The sequence below is a fragment of the Mauremys mutica genome, chromosome 3, assembly GCF_020497125.1.
Source record: "Mauremys mutica isolate MM-2020 ecotype Southern chromosome 3, ASM2049712v1, whole genome shotgun sequence".
NCBI classification, from domain to species: Eukaryota; Metazoa; Chordata; order Testudines; family Geoemydidae; genus Mauremys; species Mauremys mutica.
The window spans coordinates 69,080,365-69,099,561 of record NC_059074.1 but is presented as its reverse complement, the minus strand read 5'-3'; the positions used below and the strand labels follow the sequence as shown (position 1 = coordinate 69,099,561).

The following is a 19,197-nucleotide window of genomic DNA, read 5'->3' as shown; positions in this document are numbered from 1 at the left end:
GGGTCACTAAATGAAATTAATAAGCAGCAGGTTTAAAACAAATAAAAGGAAGTATTTCTTCACACAACACACAGTCAACTTGTAGAACTCCTTGCCAGAGGATGTTGTGAAGGTCAAGACCGTAATAGGGTTCAAAAAAGAACTAGATAAATTCATGGAGGATAGGTCCATCAATGGCTATTAGCCAGGATGGGCAGGAATGGTGTCCCTAGCCTCTGTTTGCCAGAAACTGGGAATGAGCGACAGGGAATGGATCACTGGATGATTACCTCTTCTGTTCATTGCCTCTGGGGCACCTGGCACTGGCCACTATAGGAAGGCAGGATATTGGGCTAAATGGACCTTTGATCTGACCCAGTAGGGCCATTCTTATATTCTTACGTTCTCCGCCCAGAGCCGGTGGAGGGCCCAGGGCTCCCCACAGTGTCCTGGACTCCCTGGGTGGCTCTTTCCATGTCCCGGCTCTGGCTTCTGGCCTGACCATGGGGCAGTGCCTTGGGGGGAAGAGTTACGGCCCTGTTGGCTCCCCCACTTCTACACAGGTTCCAGTGCTCCTGACTGTAGTTGTATTTAATCCACCTCCCTGAGAGGCGGTAATTAGATCGACAGAAGAATTCTTCCATCTATCTAGCACCGTTGACACTGGGAGTTAGGTTAGCATAACTACATTCTTCAGGGGTGTGGATTGTTCTTCTTCAAATGATTGCTCATGTACATTCCACAATAGGTGTGCATGCTCACCATGTGCACCGGTGCTGTAAGTTTCGCCTAGCAGTACCTGTAGGGGAGCGCCCCTAGTGACCCCTCAGACCTGGTGCTGCGCCCTCCCCCCACTCTCAGTTCCTTCTTGCCGCCAGTGAAGGTGCTTTGGAACTGCTGTTCTCCAGCTCTCTGCCGTAGCTTTCCCTGTTTGGTTTGCTGTTTTGTTTGTAGATAGTACCTGTAGAAAAAAAATAAAAGGTTATTTATAGAGTAGAGAAGTGTGCCAGGGTCAGGGCATGCCCCGGGCTTTAAGTCGTGCAACACTTGTAAACCACCTATGCCTGTAAGTGATCTGCACACTAGCTGTTTACGCTGTCTTGTGGAAACCCACTTCAGCGACAGATGCAAGATTTGCAGATCATTTAAGCCTTGGACCAAGAAGGAGAGGGACATACACCTCCAAGCCATATTGATGGAGTCAGCCCTGCCCCCGACACCACTATGCCGCTCCAAGTCGGCACCGAGCACCGCGGCATTGGTGCGTGGCAACCCAGCAGTATCCTCCAGCCAGCCAGCACTACTCCCCATCCACAGAACACTCTAAGAAGATGAAGAGATCTTCTCCGTCAAGGCACCAGGGCAAGACTGGGGGCAAGACTAGACCCACATTGGGCAGCTCTCGATCCCCCTCGATCTCACAGCCTCCGACTCAAGTTGAGCAGAGTAGCTGAGCCCACTCCGAGCCGGCCTCCCCGGATGCCAGTGGCCACATACAGGTGCCCTCCATGCCGGAGGTCCTGCAGGCAGCTCGAGACGTAATGTCTCTCCTGGTACCGGCTGCACCAACCCCAGTGGCTCCCTGGTCCAGAGGAAAGCCGGTACTCGGACCGCCACAGTCGCTACCCAGGCGATACTGTTCACGGTCGAGGGAAGGTTCCCAACGCTGTTCTCTGCAGAGTGACCGCCTCGCTCGCAGCCCGTGCCAGTCCTCGTTGACTCCCACCAGATTGTCTGGCTGGGTGCCGAGCAGCAGGGATTCCAGTCACCGCTCCACATTGAGGGAGTGCAGGCCTTGAGATCAAAGCGTGCACTGCAGGGACTGGGACAGACAGCACCAGAGGTCGCCGACTCCAAGAAGCCACCGTAGCCCCTCACAGTACCGACCTCGAAATATAGGGTCGGCTTATGAAAGGGTCACACAGTTTTTGCTATTTTTACCTAACCATCTTGGGAGGTCGGCTTATAAACGAACGGGCTAATGATCAAGTTATACAGTACTTTTTTTTCCTTTCCTTCTTTTCCTTTATCTGCTCCCTCTCTGTCTGCCCTTAATCCAGCCCTATCCTCTCATACAGTCTTCACTTTCCCCACATTCTGCCTTCTTGTTCTCTGTTCCCATATCTTGGACTAGATGTTAGAGTACTTTTTTTTTTTTTTTTTAATTCTCTCATGATGTATCTCGCTAATCAGAAGTTGCACTCAGCGATCTCAAGTGTCTAGATCAGAAGTGTCTACAAATGTCAGCATAGTGTTTGCTAAGGTGAGAGCAGGGTCTCATGGTCTCTCCTGCTCCATTCCCAGAGACTCTGAACAGCTGCAGATGCTTCTCTTGGTGTGTGTGTGTGTGTGTGTGTGTGCGCGCAGAGGGCCAACCCCTATAATCTGGTGTAGGACTGGTGGGGGATGAGGGGTGAGCTTTACAATGTTTCCCTCTTAACAAAGGACATAAATCAGAAAAAAAGAAAAGTGAGCAAAACTCAAACAGCTTTCTTTTGAAAAAGAATGTGTTGTCATTGACTTATTATATTATTATTATTTATAAACCAGTAGCTGCCACAATATGCTAAGTACTATTCAAATACACAGATGATACAAACTTTACCCCAAAAAGCTCAGTATGTTATAATTTGTTTTAAAAATAATTCCTTAAGAAAAATATTTGTTACAAGTAGACACTTTTTTTTTTTGGTCTATCCTAATTAATTTGTGAAATATGCTGCTCCATTGCTAAGGTGGTTCTTACAAACCAATGGTAATTGTGTAAATTAAGATCTCTTAACTGAAATTGGAAGGTAGCCATATAAAAGGTAATTTATAATGTGAAGCTGTTTTGTTCCATTATTTGGTCTTGATGAATTAGTTTCTAGATGAGTGATATCAAACCCCGCACCTCGTTGACATGTTTATGTGGCCTTCATGATGTACAGGTTCTGCAGAGTTGATGCTTTTTATTAAAAAAATAAGTGCCTGTGACATGCTGTAAATGAACTGAAGATGAACCGATGCAGCATCTTCCAGAGTCTGCAAACAGCCTGAAAGTAACGAGAGGCAGGAACTCCCCAGCTCTCATTCATCTAATTAGGTTAATAGCTCCATAGCCTAATGGCAACATTAACCATTTCATTGAGAGTTGCTGTGATGAGGGCAATGAAGAAAGGAGGAGAAACATTGAAAGGAGGATAGGGAAAGAAAGAGAAACGAATGACCAAAATGGCTGTAGTCGTAGGTGAGGATATGTCCATACCATGTGATGCAGTACGGAACTATTAATGGGCTTAGCAAATAAATAGTGATAAGGAAGGTCCAGATGCTGTCAGCCTTATATTTAGTATTTTACTTTACAAATAGTCTGATAGCTACATTTTAGTGCCTGTGGCTGGTTATTTTATATGTAAAAGGCTCATTCTACCTTTGATGTTTGTGCAAGCCTGCTACTGACATTAGTGGGAGGCCTGGGGTAGTTTGCTGGAAAATACATTGTTTTAAGATAATTAAAAATGGAATTTTGTCCATTCCACAGAATGAGTTCAACACATCCAATTTGTAAAACACCAAATTTATATATTTGGAGTCATTTTGAATGTTAATTGCTTTTAAAATGAAAGTTATTGCTGAACTTACTTCTTGAGTATAAATATTTGTAATATGCTTCTATACAGGGGGTTTTGTTTTGAGCCCCCCAAACTGTTTCTGAAGGTGGGAGAATTCACAGCAGTATTCTGTGATATGAATGCACACTGTATAAATATTCAATAAATTCTCATGCCACATTAGTTTGAGTTCTTATCTCGAGCAACAGTATCTCATGTTCTGTAGCTTCCTGGTACCACAGATAAAGTATATAAAACATTTTAAATGCTTTAGGCTTTTTGCCGTTAGCTTGTCTCTGTGTTGAGTGATTCAGTGCTAAAGGTTAGAAAATGTTCATCTTAAAATGTGTTGTCAAATTCTAATGGCAGTCTTGCCATTTGTCTCATTTTTAGAAATGAAAAACCTTAATGTTCTAAGTTTTACGGCATTTTTCATTTCCATAAATATTTTACTTTCCATTCTTGTAAAAGAAAAATACAGAAATTAAGATGCATCATTCAAATGCCAAGTTGTTGAAATGTTATAGACCTTATTTAGGGGGCAAAAGACATCCTCACATTAATTAACTTTATTTAAATACATATATTCATGAAGCTATCTTAAATAAATAAAGATTTAAAATTTATATCCACAATCATAATTCCTCTGTCAAGAGAAATATATACTAGTCCATTAGTATAGAATTCAAGGTATTAGGCTGCAGGGCCCTCTGAAAATGGGGAGAGATGATGGGATTTCTCTTTGGAAATGCAGATGTCAGCTGTGTGTGCTTTGAATTGTCAGTGATAATGTTACCACAGGCTGACATTTTAGCCTATGTTTATATCACAGTCTTGTTCTAGAATCATTAAAGTTGTTAAGGCAGTTGTGGCATATGTTCTGTTATGGTTCAGTAAATCAAGGCATGTGCAGTACTTATATGCATATTTTGTGTGGGTGTATATAGTATGTACTGAATTATTCATATTATTTAAGGTACTGATTTTGGGAATAAAAAGGAATATGTTCTGCTGGCAGTTTATTTCCAGGCCAAATTTAAAAAAAAAAGAAAAGAAAAAAAGAGAGATTCTTAGTCCATCCCAGACCAAACTAAATATCAACTGGATACACAGACTTAGAGTGCTTTATTGAAGTAGAGCCTGGCAGCACTGTGATAGCATTTCCATTAAAAACACTGTGCTTGGGGGATTTATAATTCAAATACCATACTTTTTCCATCTGCACATTTATCCATAAGAAAATGTCTATGGTATAGTTGGACAACGTAGGCTCAGGCATGACAAAATAAACAGCAATTTTCAGCCTTCCCACATCCTACCTGAAGAATCCCTATTGGGCTAGTGAATTTTTTTTCCTCCTTTACCGTGACTGTTTATCTTTTGTCTGCTGTCTACACGTCCTGAAATCCTACATTTAATTAAAACAATTTTTTGCATCATTTCCCATCCAGAAGATTCAAAGTGGACCGATGGGACATACATTTTGATTTAACATATCTATAAAATTTGCTTTGTTTGGATTTAGTTTGCGCTATTTAAACTATAGGCTCAGACATGACAAAATACCCTTTCACCATCTTTAGCAGAGGACAATCTGTGACTGGACAGCAGGGAAGGAGAGAAGTCCAAAATGCATGGCAGAAGGGGATTTTTCCCCGCCCCCACACTCCCCTCCTTTGGTCCTCTGCTTAGCCATTGGCTGGGCAAGGGGGATTGGGCCAGTTGATAGGTAAGGGAGGGGCATATGGCAGCTAATTTAAGCTAGCCTGAGTTTTTCAAAAGCCTTTTACTCTCCAGTTAGCTGCAAAGAAGCAGTTCCTGTTTAGCCGTATCTGGAGTAAGAAAACATTGGACATCACTGGAGGAGGCATGGGAAAAGAGCCAGCACATGTTGGGCAAGTAGTAACAAAGGGTTGGAAGGATTTTAGATTCTGGGGAACTTTGATTCAGAGGGGTCATCTTCTCCACATGGGCTTAGGTCTTGGGCTGGGACTGACCCCCGCCCCCTTCCTCCCTAGCAGCAATAGTGGCAGCTTGCTTCAGTAGTGGCGCAAGGATACAGGGAGCTTCCATGCCTGAAAGTTTCTTCCCCATCTTCCCAGCTGTTCTGGTTGGTTGTGTAATTGTGTCCCCATTAGGGAGGAATGGGGCACACTACTAGGTGGAACATAGCCACCCTGTAGGGACCTGTGTTGTCTCCACAGCCCCTGTAGACAGGGTGACAGAGGTGGTGCAGCCAGGGGTGGCAGAAGTCAGAGCCAGATGGCTCCATTTAAGGGGGAGAGAGGAGGAACTGCTGCTTCTGTGGCATGGGGAACAGGGCCTTATAGAAGGGGTGATGGGGACTGGGTGGCTGGGATAGAAAATGAGACCCACCCAAGTTCTCATGGGAGTCCCACTTCTTAGATGGAGCAGTATATCTATTTTATACCCACAGGCTGGCAGATGGGTACACAGATCCTACTGCCCAAGCAGTCTCTGGCCACCCACAATTGCCAGAGCACCTCTTATACCAAGTTGTGGTTCAGGGTTCCAAGGTGAGGAACAGGTTCCATGCACCAGAGAGGAAAGCTCAGCTGATGGACACAGGGTGCATCAGAATACAATCCCTGCTTGAGATGGAGTTATTGGGAGGGAGGGTTGTTGTTTGTATCTGGGGGCATTTTGTTGTGCATTGAACCCACAAGCAGGTAGCCACGTCAGAAAGTGTATCACAACTGAGCTTCAATTCTGATGCCACTTGTCTTCGATGATATTGCCTGGGGCCAGCTCATATCCCTGCTGCATGCAGTGATGGCTGAGCTGTACTTACCTGATGTCCTGCTTATTCACCAGGGCAAAAAATGATTTTTGGGGACTGCACTGGATTAAATTTAAGGATTAGGATACAGAGGGATGTGGAGCTGATTCTGCAGTTTTGGCCTTGCGCTCAGTTGGTTTGGTTTGAGATGTTCACAAGATGAATTTGGTGGATGGGGCCACTGAGCCAGCCCATGTTGACAGGATGTGAAAAAAAGTGAGCCATGAGGTAGCCAGGATAATTATGGAGTTTGGAGTGGATTGTGATAACACAGGCATATCTGATACTATCTGGTCCTGATCTATTTTAGGTATCATGGAGTACATCTGTCAAATGCTGGGTCTGGCGTTTGGCTCCTTGACCAGGAGTTGGGTCAGGCAGGAGATGGGTACCAGGCATGGTGGGTGTGGGGTGTACCCATATTAGTTGCTTGTGTCTCCCTTATCTGGTGTCCAGAGTGGGTAAAGGCTAAAAGGGCCAGCTCCCAGAGGTAAATGAGATATGGCATTTTGCAGTTGGACTTAGCACTTGTAAGCAGGGAAGAGCCTGACATCTTCGTAGACTGATGCACTCAGCTATTTCCTATGATTTCTGAACCACAGACTCTTACATCACCCTAGCTTTGACCTTTACACAAGGAAACCAGTGGTAATATACTGTAACTAGCTTTGAAATAAAAATTTGAGTGTCAGAACTGTGGGAGATAATTACTTCAGAGTAGGTGTGAGAAGGGAAAAGATTCTTTAAGGCAGAGAGAATAAGGTGATTAGAAGATTTCATATGGAATCAGTTAAAAGAATTGAAATTGCTAGCTACTAATGGCTTCAAATCAATTTATGCCACTACAGTAAAACTCTTTTAAATGATTAACTGTAAAATAATGGTGTGAACACAATTTCCTATTATGTTCAGGATAAAAGATTTAAAATATTAGACCTAGTTTTTTGAAGTTCTTATAAGAGATGAGTGAGCAGGGAAGTGGTTTTAGGAAAAGTAGCAGAATAATGGGGTAGTGAACTTCAACTTTTCAACTTCAAAATATGTAACCAGAAAAGACTCATTGAGAATCAGGTCTTTTCTTCCGTAACTTGTTGCAAAGATCAAGGTGGTGATGCCCACATTGTAAATAGAAAATAAATCTGTGTCAGTGTTTAGTTAACCATTAAATTTCCTCTGAGTGGACAAGGTCAGTCATTATGTAGATGTGTTTTCATGTATGCTCCACACAGATTGGCTTGAATGAACAATGGAGTGGTAGCTTTTTTGAGTGTCAGTTCCTAAAATTAGATCCCACAGCTATGCTCTTGAAAGGTCACAGTTTAACACCTGAGAATTAAACAAGAACTTTAGTACCTTTTATGACTGAGCAATAATCTATTCTACTCGTTTTTGCTGTCTTTATGTAATACTAGTTTTGGTTTTTTTTGTTTCTGTTTTTTGCAGATTTTCTAATCTACAACTGTGTTTAACTTCATTTTCTATAACAAAAATGCTAACCTCTAATTCTTGGTACAAAAGGTGTTTGTAATACACATGAAGCAAGAGTTTGAGTTATATTTGCAAGCTTTGCAAGTTATATTGGCAGCTAGTTGTCATTAAAAATTATGAACAAAGTGGACTAAATAATAATAGTAAAACAGCACTATATTAAAATACTGTTATGGATATCTTACACAATTCTATAATTATGAAATCATCAATTTTAGATTACTTGCTCTCTTAGTTGAACACACAAGTTTAGCAGGACATATTTTTTTTTTAAATAAGCTATCATTGGATAGATAGGGCATCAGACCTCTTCAGCCCTAGAGAAATATTTGCAAGCTGGAAAATTTGACAGGAATATGTATATTTTGTTATGTTTTGATGATATTCAGTGAATCTGTATATTTGTAAATATTTTATTTATAAATATTTTGTAAGGCAAACTTCAGTCTAATCATAATTTGATAAACATTTAGGTTTTTTATATTATTTTTTGTCTAACTTGGCAGGGACAGCCAGTTGGAGAATGTGATTTTAACATTCGACTAGCATGTATAGAAAAAGAGATAATATTTCCACGGCATGAAAAGATGAAGAATGGTCTTATTGACAAAGCACAGGAACCATTCAGTGTTCGAAACAAACCATTTTTTGACATCCACGCTGCAAGAAAGGTAAATTTATTGAATTTAGGTTTATTAATGTTGTGGTGCTAAAGACAGTAGTTTAGTTCTGAATCTGGGTTTGCCCTCTGTTACTCTAGCTATAGCAATGTCAATTGCTAAGGGAGTATTCAACGCTCCTTGGCTAGGATTTGGGAATTAGGGTCACTCTGAATATGGCTTGTGGCTTTAATCTATCTATTCCTTCTGGAGTACCATTTTCTCCATTTACAAAACCATTCTTTACTTTTACACAAACTTCAGTTTTATCTGACAATGCTGAACTGTTGTAGTTGTGCTGCTTCCAGGATATTAGGAGAGACAAGATGTGAATGGTAGTATCATTTATTGGATGAACTTCTGTTGGTGAATGAGAAAAGCTTTCGAGTTACATAGACTCCTCCTTCAGATCCTGAAGAATCAATGCTTGGGATTCGAAGACAGGAACCTGTTACCTTTTTTTAAATGTGTTCCTTGATTTTCTGTTACCTTATTTAGCTGTTTATTTACAAATGTTAGAATTCCTAATTCTCATTGTGCAGTGTAGAAAGGTGATTTCCTTCTGTACAACTATTTTAAATTCTTCCATGTTGGTCAGCATGTGACCCTTATTTCTCCTAAAGCTAGCTGCTCATTTGTACCCATCCCTACCATAGCAATTAGTCATATGTAGCCCTCTGCAAAATACTCACAGCTGAATGTAATGGTTGAGCATTGAATCACCTGCTTCCATGTGTTTTTATTATTGCCTTGAGTTTGAGGCAGGGAATGGGCTTGCCGGGGAGTAGGCAGAAATTGCAGAACCTTCTGGCTAACAGAGTGGCTGATGAAAGAGAGAGAATTGTTAGAATATGGTCTTCAAACAGAGTGATAAATTAATAGAGAGCACAGATCCTGGGAAAGTTTCCATCCAGAGCAGTGGTACTCAGACTGAGGCTCCCGAGCCAAAAGTGGTTCTTTTATGTGTCTCCTGCAGTTCTTTGCAGCACATAATATTAAAACACTCTGTGATTTAATTATTAACCAATCCAGGATGCTTTTACTATGTCATTAACCAATTGTAGTTGATAAAATACTAATACTTGGTAAGTTATTTTCCTGTGAGAATAATTACACACACGCACTAAATATTTCCCATGTCATACTGTTTAAATATGAATATATAGTACTATAGTAAATGAAACAAATTCACTCTACTGTGGCTTTTTCATGTAATGTCGATTGCTACTTTGGCTCCTGAACCACTGAGGTCTGAGATCACTGATCCAGACAGACTTTATTTCTGATTGAGCCTTGTGAATTTAGTGCAGCATAAGGGTGACCACTGTTTCTTTAGGTGTATTAAGTTATTTTGGACTGCCAATCAGGAAAATATTTTAAGTAACTAATTAGATAACGTTGTATAGAGATTTTTGAATTCAAAATAAAATTTTCACAGGGAAAAAGTAGTTCTTGACTGAAATATATAGTAATTGTGCTTGAGATTTAAAAAAATCTGAGGCAAAGAAAAGATTATCTGGAAGAATTACATTGTGTATAATTTATAGTTACTGGAAATGTACTGAGATCCCAGAAGATTTAACTTGATTTAAAAATTCATAAGGAAACTGAACTGTCTTTAAAACACATTTTAATATATTTATTCAAATTATGAAAAAAGCTTTTCCAGAGCTCAAGGTGCTATGCAATCATACACACATTCTAAACTTCTATTGGTCAGTTGTTTTTGACCATAGTTTGAATAGGAAAAAATATTTCTAGGCGAGAAGTCATATTTTTCAGCAAACATATTTACCTGTTCTACTAATATCACCATAGATTATTAAAATAGAACATTTTAAAATTCAGTCTGACTTTTCAGCTTATATGCACTTCTACTGTTTCCATTTGGCTTAGTTTGATTGATTAAAATAGTCTAGTCAGTTTTTCTGCAGAGAAGCAGAATTCCAAAAAATCAATGAAACAAATGTTCATCTTCAGAAAAAAGTCACATGTGTTTTCCTGTTTTCGGGATGTTTGGGGACTCATAGAATTTTGGGACCAACTTGTTGCCAAACTGGCTTTCTTTTCACTTTCCCTAGCTAAAGATGTTGCTTCCCCCTTCAAGAGCCCTCGCAGCACTCCTTATTTTAGTCACCCTGCCCCCAGCTAGCATGATGGAACAGGCAAGTATGCAAATCTGAAGCTCCAAAAATGTTCCATCAACAAGCAAGTCCTTCCTCAGTGCAGGAGGCTGGACAAAATGACCTCTCAAGGTCTCTTCCAGCCCTACATGCCTAGGATTCTGTAAGGGTCCACAGTGGGAGAGCTCTTCCACAGCTCTTTTCTGCTACTGGACTATTGATTTGTGAAGGTAACAGGCCTGGAATGCAGGTGATCTGGTGGAGTCTCGCCAGGGCTGAGATTAATCAGACACTGCAACATGTGACTCTTACTTTAAATATGTTGCCCTCAGCAGCTGAATCTGGTTTCATCAGGGAGAGTCACTGCCAGGGTAAATTAAGATACCCTTTTAAAAACTAATATCTAATCCTTTCCTCAAAAGGAATGTCTTGCGTTCCTCCACATGTATGAAAATGGGTAACATAACTTATTTGAGTAGTGTCTCTATGGATGCTCCACTGTAGGTGCGGCAGAGCCGCCTGCGCCTGGGATCGGAGATTGGTAGCATTGTCCGTTGGGCCACACGTGCTCCTCGCCGTCTTGCACTGTGGGCAGCATCTATAAATAGCACTGTGCGGTCCAACCGCCTTCAGTTCCTTCTCAACCACCTTTGGTCTGGGACAGAATCTGGATCAGAGCCCTTCTTCCTCCTTAACCTTTAGAAATACTCTCATTAACTTACCTGCATTAGGATTGATTAGCCATTTCCATAATTTTCTCCCCCTAAAAAAAACAACTTTTAGTTACTCTTCCCTCCCTGTTGCCTTATGCTTCTCTGTTTCCCACCCTCCGCAATTGGAAGCTCTCCCCCTTAGAAGTATGCTGGGATCCCCCGGGTTCAAGAGGTGCCTCTCTTGTCAGGAGGCCTTTTCTGTGAATGATGGTCACTTGTGGCGCATCCACTGCCTCGGTGAGGGCCACATCGCACAGAAGTGCACCCACTGCATCAGCTTGACTACCCAGGCCCAAAAGGACCATGAACTCAGACTGAAAATTCTCCTCATGGAGAGTTCTTTACAGCCAGCTTCAGACCCAGCCCTGGTAACTCTCCAATGTGGTTGTCACCTTGGCTCAGTCATGCATGGATCTGAAGAAGTGGGTTTTTACCCATGAAAGCTAATGCCCCAATAAATCTGTTAATCTTTAAGGTGCCACCCAACTCCTTGTTGTTTTTGTGGATTCAGGCTAACATGGCTACCCCTCTCATACATAAACGTAAGTCAATGATTGAGGTTATACATGCAGGAACTCTAGAGATTTTCTTCTGTCACAGAAATCACTCTCAAAAACAGATCCAAAATAGTACAAATGCCCTGTAAAATGCTCCATTCTCTGTATTAGCGGGACAAAGACAGTTCAGGAACAGCTCTGAGAATCCCAGACTGCAGGGTCCTAATGACAGAGCACAGTCTCTCTGTCTGTGGCACACATGTGGATCAGCACCACAGAAAAGAGGGTCAAGAAGAAAGAAATTGTGACGACAAACTTGCTGGAGGTGAGGAGGGTCCAGCTGCCCTAAAAAAAAATCTCAAATTCCACTTGCAAAGCTATCACATACTAAAAGAGTCAGACAGTACTATGAAATGAATATTAAAAAGGGTTTATTTCAAATATTTTCTTTTAGCTAACAGTGCACAAGCATAAACAAAGGCAGACAGTAAAGACTAATGAAAATATCAGTTTTGTCTTTCAAGAAGAAACTAATGTATAAAACAGTTTAAATGAGAGAAGCCAGAGGTGTCTTAGCATATATTTAAATTAAGGAGGAATAAGAGTTAAGTGTTAATCATGGAAGTGGTATATTAACATGCTGTTAGTTATTAATTCTGTAGGGGAATTTGTATGTTGTAATAGTTTTCCTTATAAAGACTTTGGTCTTATGGGGAATTTAGCAATTTATACCCATTTTTAGGAGATAACGAAAAGGCTGATGATTTGTTAGTAAATATTTAGTGATCTCTTACGGGTACTATAATGGACTAAAGAGAGTTTAAATTTGGTCTCTATTGGTAGACCAATTAAACAGCAGTATTAATCTATGCTGATGCTGAATGATTTTTATAAAATTTAAAAAATTATATGCAACGTTAAAATGGATAAGTTGCTTGCTTTATATATCGTTGTTAACTGTTGACAGCTTATCCCTTAAGAGCTAGTTGCTGACAGGAGTCAAAGCTCAGAATTTAGCAAAATGTGGTTTTAGTATTGTAGCTCTGTCAAAGTCGATACAGTTTAGAAATAGTTGCCAATAGATGACTATCAGAACTGATCTGTAGGGATCTGAAGCAGATATGTGGACCACCTTTTTATAGTTATCACCCGAAAAGACAGGAAGCTACACTCATGTTTGATTGCTTATTTTCTTGACCGTTTAAATAAAATCTCTCCAGTGGTCTATACTCCTCCCGTTAACTGTTTGTATGGCTATCTTTCACAATCCCTGAATATGAATATTTGCACTGTTTGGATCTAAAGTTTTTTAATTTAAATAACACTACTTTTTGTTCCATCTGGTCCCCTTCCAAATGTATATAGGTTGTATAGTTGGACTATAAGCTTTTCTAGACAGAATATGTATTATTACCATCTGCAAAGTGTCAAGTATATTGTTGATATAAAGCTACTGTTACTAATAAAGCTTTGATATTCTGTTTTTGTGCCTGAGGTTTCCACTACTTTTTTTGTGTGTTAAATTTTCTCCTCATCAGAATATTTTGTGAAAAGATTAGGAGGAAAAATTATATATTAGTGGCATGAAGTACTAAATCTTAACTTGTTTTAGAAACTCAGAACCGATTCTGACATACTCTTGTTGAATATTTTCTATTCTTGCCTTTGCCACTGGGTTTGGTAAAATAGCGACTTTTTGAATGGATAGTCTTGTATCATTTTCATGAAGCAAGGCAGTCAGCAACTATATGGGGCAGACGCAGAACTATCTGAAGAGCATTTTTCCCTATTGTATTTACAGAATGTTTTTAAAATAGTATGAATTTTTCCCACTATCTATTTATGTATGTATTATATCAAGTTGGCTTTAAAATGTAAGGACTAAGAGAGCTATGCCCATGTAAGTTCTATTGCACATTATCATATTTTTAAAAGATTTTGTTTAAAGAAAAAAAGGGAAAGTTTTGTACCTCTCTCAGTAGTCATCCTTTTATCACTGCACACAACCCCATCCCATTAACTAATCAGTAATTAAAATAAATTATTTGTGCTGGTGTCACAGGGCTGTAGGGAAGCTCTACTCTTGGGGGCGTCTTATTGCCTCCTTGGAGTCTGGGCATGCCCTTGAAGAGGTAGTTGGTCAAGTTCTTGCCTTGTGTGACTCTAAGGGAGTGGTACTTCTGGTCTGTCCAAGGGACCAAGTAATTGTGCCCCCCTTTCTGTCTGCTACTTGATCCTTCCTTAATTTTTTTCTGATGTTTTAGATATAGACAGGTACTTCATTATAACTCTGGTTACAGTACCAGATCAACCTAAATACAAAATTGCAATGCACTTTGGGATTAACATAGTTCCATAACAGTACTATCATCCTATCTGCTTTACCAGCACTTTATAAAGGTCTGTTTTAAAAATGTTGTCAGATTAAAAATATTCTGAACCCAAATATCAAGTGCTATAAACATAACTACCATATGATTGAAAGTGAAAATTACCGCTTCCGTTTTTTTGGGGGGGGGTCTGTGGCTGCATAGAGAATGTCATTCTATTTTACTGCTTTAAGAAAATCTCTCTCCCTACACTTGGATTCAAAATATCCATATTATGTGGGCTTGTAGCTATTAATTTTACACAGGTACTATATTCCTATACACTGTCACTTAAAATGGCCATTCTGTGTCAGTTTCTCAGCTGATGTGTTCATTGTCTATCCTCTTCCTGGGGAAACCAGAAAGCCAATAGACAATCCTTAAAAAAGTTGTCAGTTGCTTTAAGTAAAGAACCCTTGCATTAGTTCTTGCAGTACTATAGGTATCTCGTATAAGGATAGGTAATATTGCAAATACTGAGGTACAAATATTTAGTTATCTAAGGCAATATTGGCAAGTTTTAAAGTGGAATCAGTATATACTGTTAAGCAGACACTGATTTTTAAGTGAATGTAAAGAATTATTGTTATGAGTGGTAATTACTACTTCGCTTGTCAGTCTTTGCCACTTATGCCTCTATTGACACTTCTAGGTGCAGGTATGAAATTATACAATACAGTTAGATACTAAAATGGCATGGCAAACTGGAAACCTCCCAGTATCTAGAAACACTCAGCTCTGCTCTATCAATCCCAACAGGTAAAAGGTTTGCAGCATATCTTGAAGGTAATCAAACAAATAATAAATCTTCATATTCATTGAAACATGAAACCTTATTTGTATTGCTACATTAGGGTGACCAGATGTCCTGATTTTATAGGGACAGTCCTGATTTTGGGGTATTTTTCTTATATAGGCTCCTATTGCCCTCCACTGCCATCCCAATTTTTCACACTTGCTGTCTGGTCACCTTATACTACATATAGTTTGAATGTTTTCTCAGTGTTTGAAATGGAGTAGGCAAAATGATATAATCGAACATTTTCTCAATCTTCTCTTGTCAACTGGCAGTAGAGAGAAGTGTGGATATGATTTATCTATCAGCAGACCTCTTGATGTGACAGCTGTGCGTGAGAGACATTAGGCATCAGGAGGGAATCCAGATGCCTTTTCCTTTGAGTGATTGTGTCCCAAGATGCATATTCGGGGCCCTCTAGGGAAAAATTCCCTATATTATCTGCCTCTTAATTCCAACAAGAAAGGTTATCTTAAGTGACTTGTAAGGAACCTTTCCACCAGTTTTTTTTCTGACAAGTCGTATTTGGAAGTTCACTTGAGTTCCTTCTCAAGGTCCCCTTGTTCTTCCACATTAATCAATAAATTTGTCTCACCTCATTTTGTCCTTAACCTTCCTCTCCTAAGATAGTGTACTGTTTAGACAGTGCCCAAGTTGTTGTTGTTAGTTGGACAAAATGGACTCTTTTTAGAAAGTCTGTTCTTTTTTGTGGTACATGGCTATAAAGAGAACAGTCAAGGTTTCCAGGTCTATCCAGGGGCGGCTCTAGGAATTGCGCCGCCCCAAGCAGGGTGGCACACCGCGGGGGGCGCTCTGGCGGTTGCCGGTCCCGCAGCTCCGGTGGACCTCCTGCAGACGTGCCTGTGGAGGGTCCACTGGTCCCGTGGCTCTGGTGGATCTCCCGCAGGCGTGCCTGCGGATGCTCCACCGAAGCCACGGGACCAGCGGACCCTCCGCAGGCATGCCTGCGGGAGGTCCAGCGGAGCCGCCTGCCGCCTTCCCGCGGCACGCCTCCCCAAGCGCGCGCTTGGTGCGCTGGGGTCTGGAGCCGGCCCTGGGTCTATCACTTCCCAGTGGGTTAAAACAACTATCTGGGAAGTTTATACTAATGTCCCCGTGTCTTTGCATTCCCCAGCATAGCTGGGCAGGAAGAAAAATCTTAGAACCCAGTAACTGATTGTTCTGCATAGCAAGTTCCATCTGCAAAGGGTCGAGGTTCTCAAATGAGTAGTCTCATGTCTTAGACAATGCACTTGAGGTATGTTCCTCTCTCTCTTTACAAGCACATACCATATTGTGAGACATTCACTTCTTAGAAGAATGGGTAGGGCAAATTCAAACAGAAGCTGAGCTCTTCAGAAATACTAAATATGAGACTTCATAGTTGTCCTCTTAAATCTTACTGTTCACCTATTTAAAATTACAGATCTAATTAAAAAATACTAAGGAACTCAACAAGTTAAGACAGTTACAATGAAAATATCTGTTAAATTCCACTTTAGTGGTTACTTAATCCAGAACAAATGGATGCATAAGAAAGAAAGCAGTCAGCAGAGAAGTAGGTGAATGACGAAGGCAGTACTTCTCATAGACTAGTGCAAAACTGTTAATATTTTCTAAATTTTCAGTTAGACTGATTAATGAACTATGAAAGAATATAAATTTATTCCATGGTGATGTGTAGATTAGTTTGAAGTAGCCACTTCTACTTTAGCTGTGAGTCATCTGACAAGTCTGTATATTTTAGGCTAAAATAATTGTTTTAAGGCAGTGGTTCTCAAACTTTTGTACTGATGACCCCTTTCACATAGCAAGCCTCTGAGTGTCCCCCCCCCATGAATTAAAAATACTTTTTTATATATTTAACACTATGATAAATGCTGGAGGCAAAGCAGGGTTTGGAGTGGAGGCTGGCAGCTCGTGACTCCCCATGTAATAACCTCACAACCCCCTGAGGCATCCTGACCTCCAGTTTGAGAACCCCTGTTTTAAAGTAAATACAGTAAGATGTGTTTTTCTTTTGGAAGAGGTGTTTATCTAGGGATCTCCTTCAGAATTTCCTGATTCCCTGTCATTCTGGTTTCAGACCAATGTTTGGAACCCAGACTATAGTGATGATTCTTTTGAATGCCTGACCTAGTCCAGTATCAGAAAGTGTCCATGTTAATTTTATTACCCTTTCACTTGTTTGTGAGATCATGAGTTGATACATTGGCCCCTCCAGTAGTTTTGCTTTTTTGCCCCTCAGAGTACTTAGAGGGGTAATGTTGGGTAATTGCTAATTTACTCCACAGGCTATAATGTGCTGTCACCCCTCCTATCCCATGTTTGCAAAAGCACAAGAGGCGATGCATTATTTTGCAACATCACTACTTTTCCAGTATCTGGACAGATAAGGATGAAAAGCACCTCATAGTTGTCCAGTTTGGAACTACACCTTACGTCTTACATTTCCTTTAGACTAAAACGATCAGTTTAATATTGTTTTAAATGTGCTTCTAGGATATGGCTATCACCGTATTTCATATAACTGAACATTAATACTGAAAATATGCCTTCATTCTCCCAAAGCCTTACTCTGCATTCCTTTCTGAATTATAGATTCAAACGTTTACAATTTTGTTCAGATTCAAACCCATTCCCTGATTATTTTTTTTAAATAATCAACTTCATAGGTCATTATGTATTGATTAGTTCAAGTAAATTGCAGGAACAAGTATTCAGAACAAACAGGAATCTCAGTTGCAAACTAGGAAAGGAATACATGGTCTGAATTGTTTAATTAAAGTAAAGAGGAATGGTGAATATTTTCATAGGTTTGGGAATGTACTGCATTTCTAACATTTTAAAGGCAATAATTTGTTACCTAAAACAACAAAATATATTTTTACTGTTGTTATCTAATTAATTGAATTATAAAATAGGTTTTAGAGTTCATTTTGGGTTTAGGGATTTAGCATTGCAGTTAGTGTGTGTGGTTTATTCTCCCTTAATCTGAAAATTAATTGGCTGTGACATGAACATGCTTTCTTTAAATTATAACCATTAGTATAAATGTAGTACCTAAAGTTTTGTCTCAAGGAGTCACTTAATTATTTTCTTGAGACGTCAGAAACATGGACTGCGTATTATAATATTGCCATGAACATTATTATTTCAGGAGGAGAGTGAAATTTTCTTGCAGAGCCGCAGTTCATTTCACAAGAGACTCTTAGATATGATGCCAGGGATAGGAAACAAAGAAAGGTTCAGTTCGGTGTATACTAACCTTGCTGAACTTAAGTTTTGTTTTGATGCAGCACATAGTATCAGTAATCGGCTTTTATGATCAAACAAAATGCTGTTAAATATAATCCTTTCTGTCACTGTCCGCTAGGAACACAGTCAAACTATTCTTTGTGAACAGTTTTAGTTTGGCCTTTTTACTGTTTGGCTTATTCAAACACTGTACAGAAACAAATTTTATCTGTGGGTTGTTTGTGAACAATGTATACTTTATTCTTTACTGTTCATTATTACAACTGAATGATAGGTCACTTTAGTCACTTGGAATTTTGTCTCTTTCCTCATTGGCTGTAAGTATCAGTGTTAAAGAGGAGTATGTGATTAAGTAAGATGGCCTTTGATTCTCTTTAGGAGAGGTGGGAACTGTCTGTGGAATGATGAGGTAGGCTGGCAGGCTTTGACAGTTTTAAGTACACTTTGAACCCTTTGCTTTTGGTCCACTTGAGTTATTCATTGCCCAAGACTTGACTGCTGGAATAGTATGGGTTAAAGCTTGCTTGTTTTTTCAAGAACAAAATTTAATTTTTATGATCATTCACTATCAAGTCACATACAAAGGATGAGAACATGGTAAATTGACATTTGGTTTCTAATTCACTCAAATACTCAGTTAATTTTTCCCACTACTAATGTAGCTCGAAGTGGAAAACCTGAGGGATGGCATCAAATTCAATAACAGCTCTGAATTTTTAAGTCCCTCATTTTAAAATTTTTTTTTTTGTTGGTTTAGTATCTTACTTTGAAAACGTTCAATGACATTGAAAGGCAACAAATTTAAGACTGATAAAATGGACAAGTTTTTTACGCAATTTATAATTAACAATGAGTTCCTTAGGTTAAAAAGATTACTCAGACCTATCTTTTAGCAGAATTTTAAAACAGAATTATCCTTTTA

General features: G+C 39.8%; 1 protein-coding gene across 2 annotated transcripts in view; it reads left to right on the top strand.

Annotated features, from left to right (window-relative positions):
• The window catches only part of RNGTT (RNA guanylyltransferase and 5'-phosphatase), a 414,630-nt gene that overhangs the window by 199,270 nt on the left and 196,163 nt on the right, over nucleotides 1–19,197 (top strand). The window contains exon 11 of one of the 2 annotated variants that reach the window (XM_045010975.1): nucleotides 8,367–8,531. The exons of the other annotated variant lie outside the window; for it this stretch is intronic. Coding sequence (XP_044866910.1) covers nucleotides 8,367–8,531 — 165 coding nt within the window. The remainder of the gene's footprint in view (nucleotides 1–8,366; nucleotides 8,532–19,197) is intronic. 2 annotated transcript variants of the gene reach the window in all.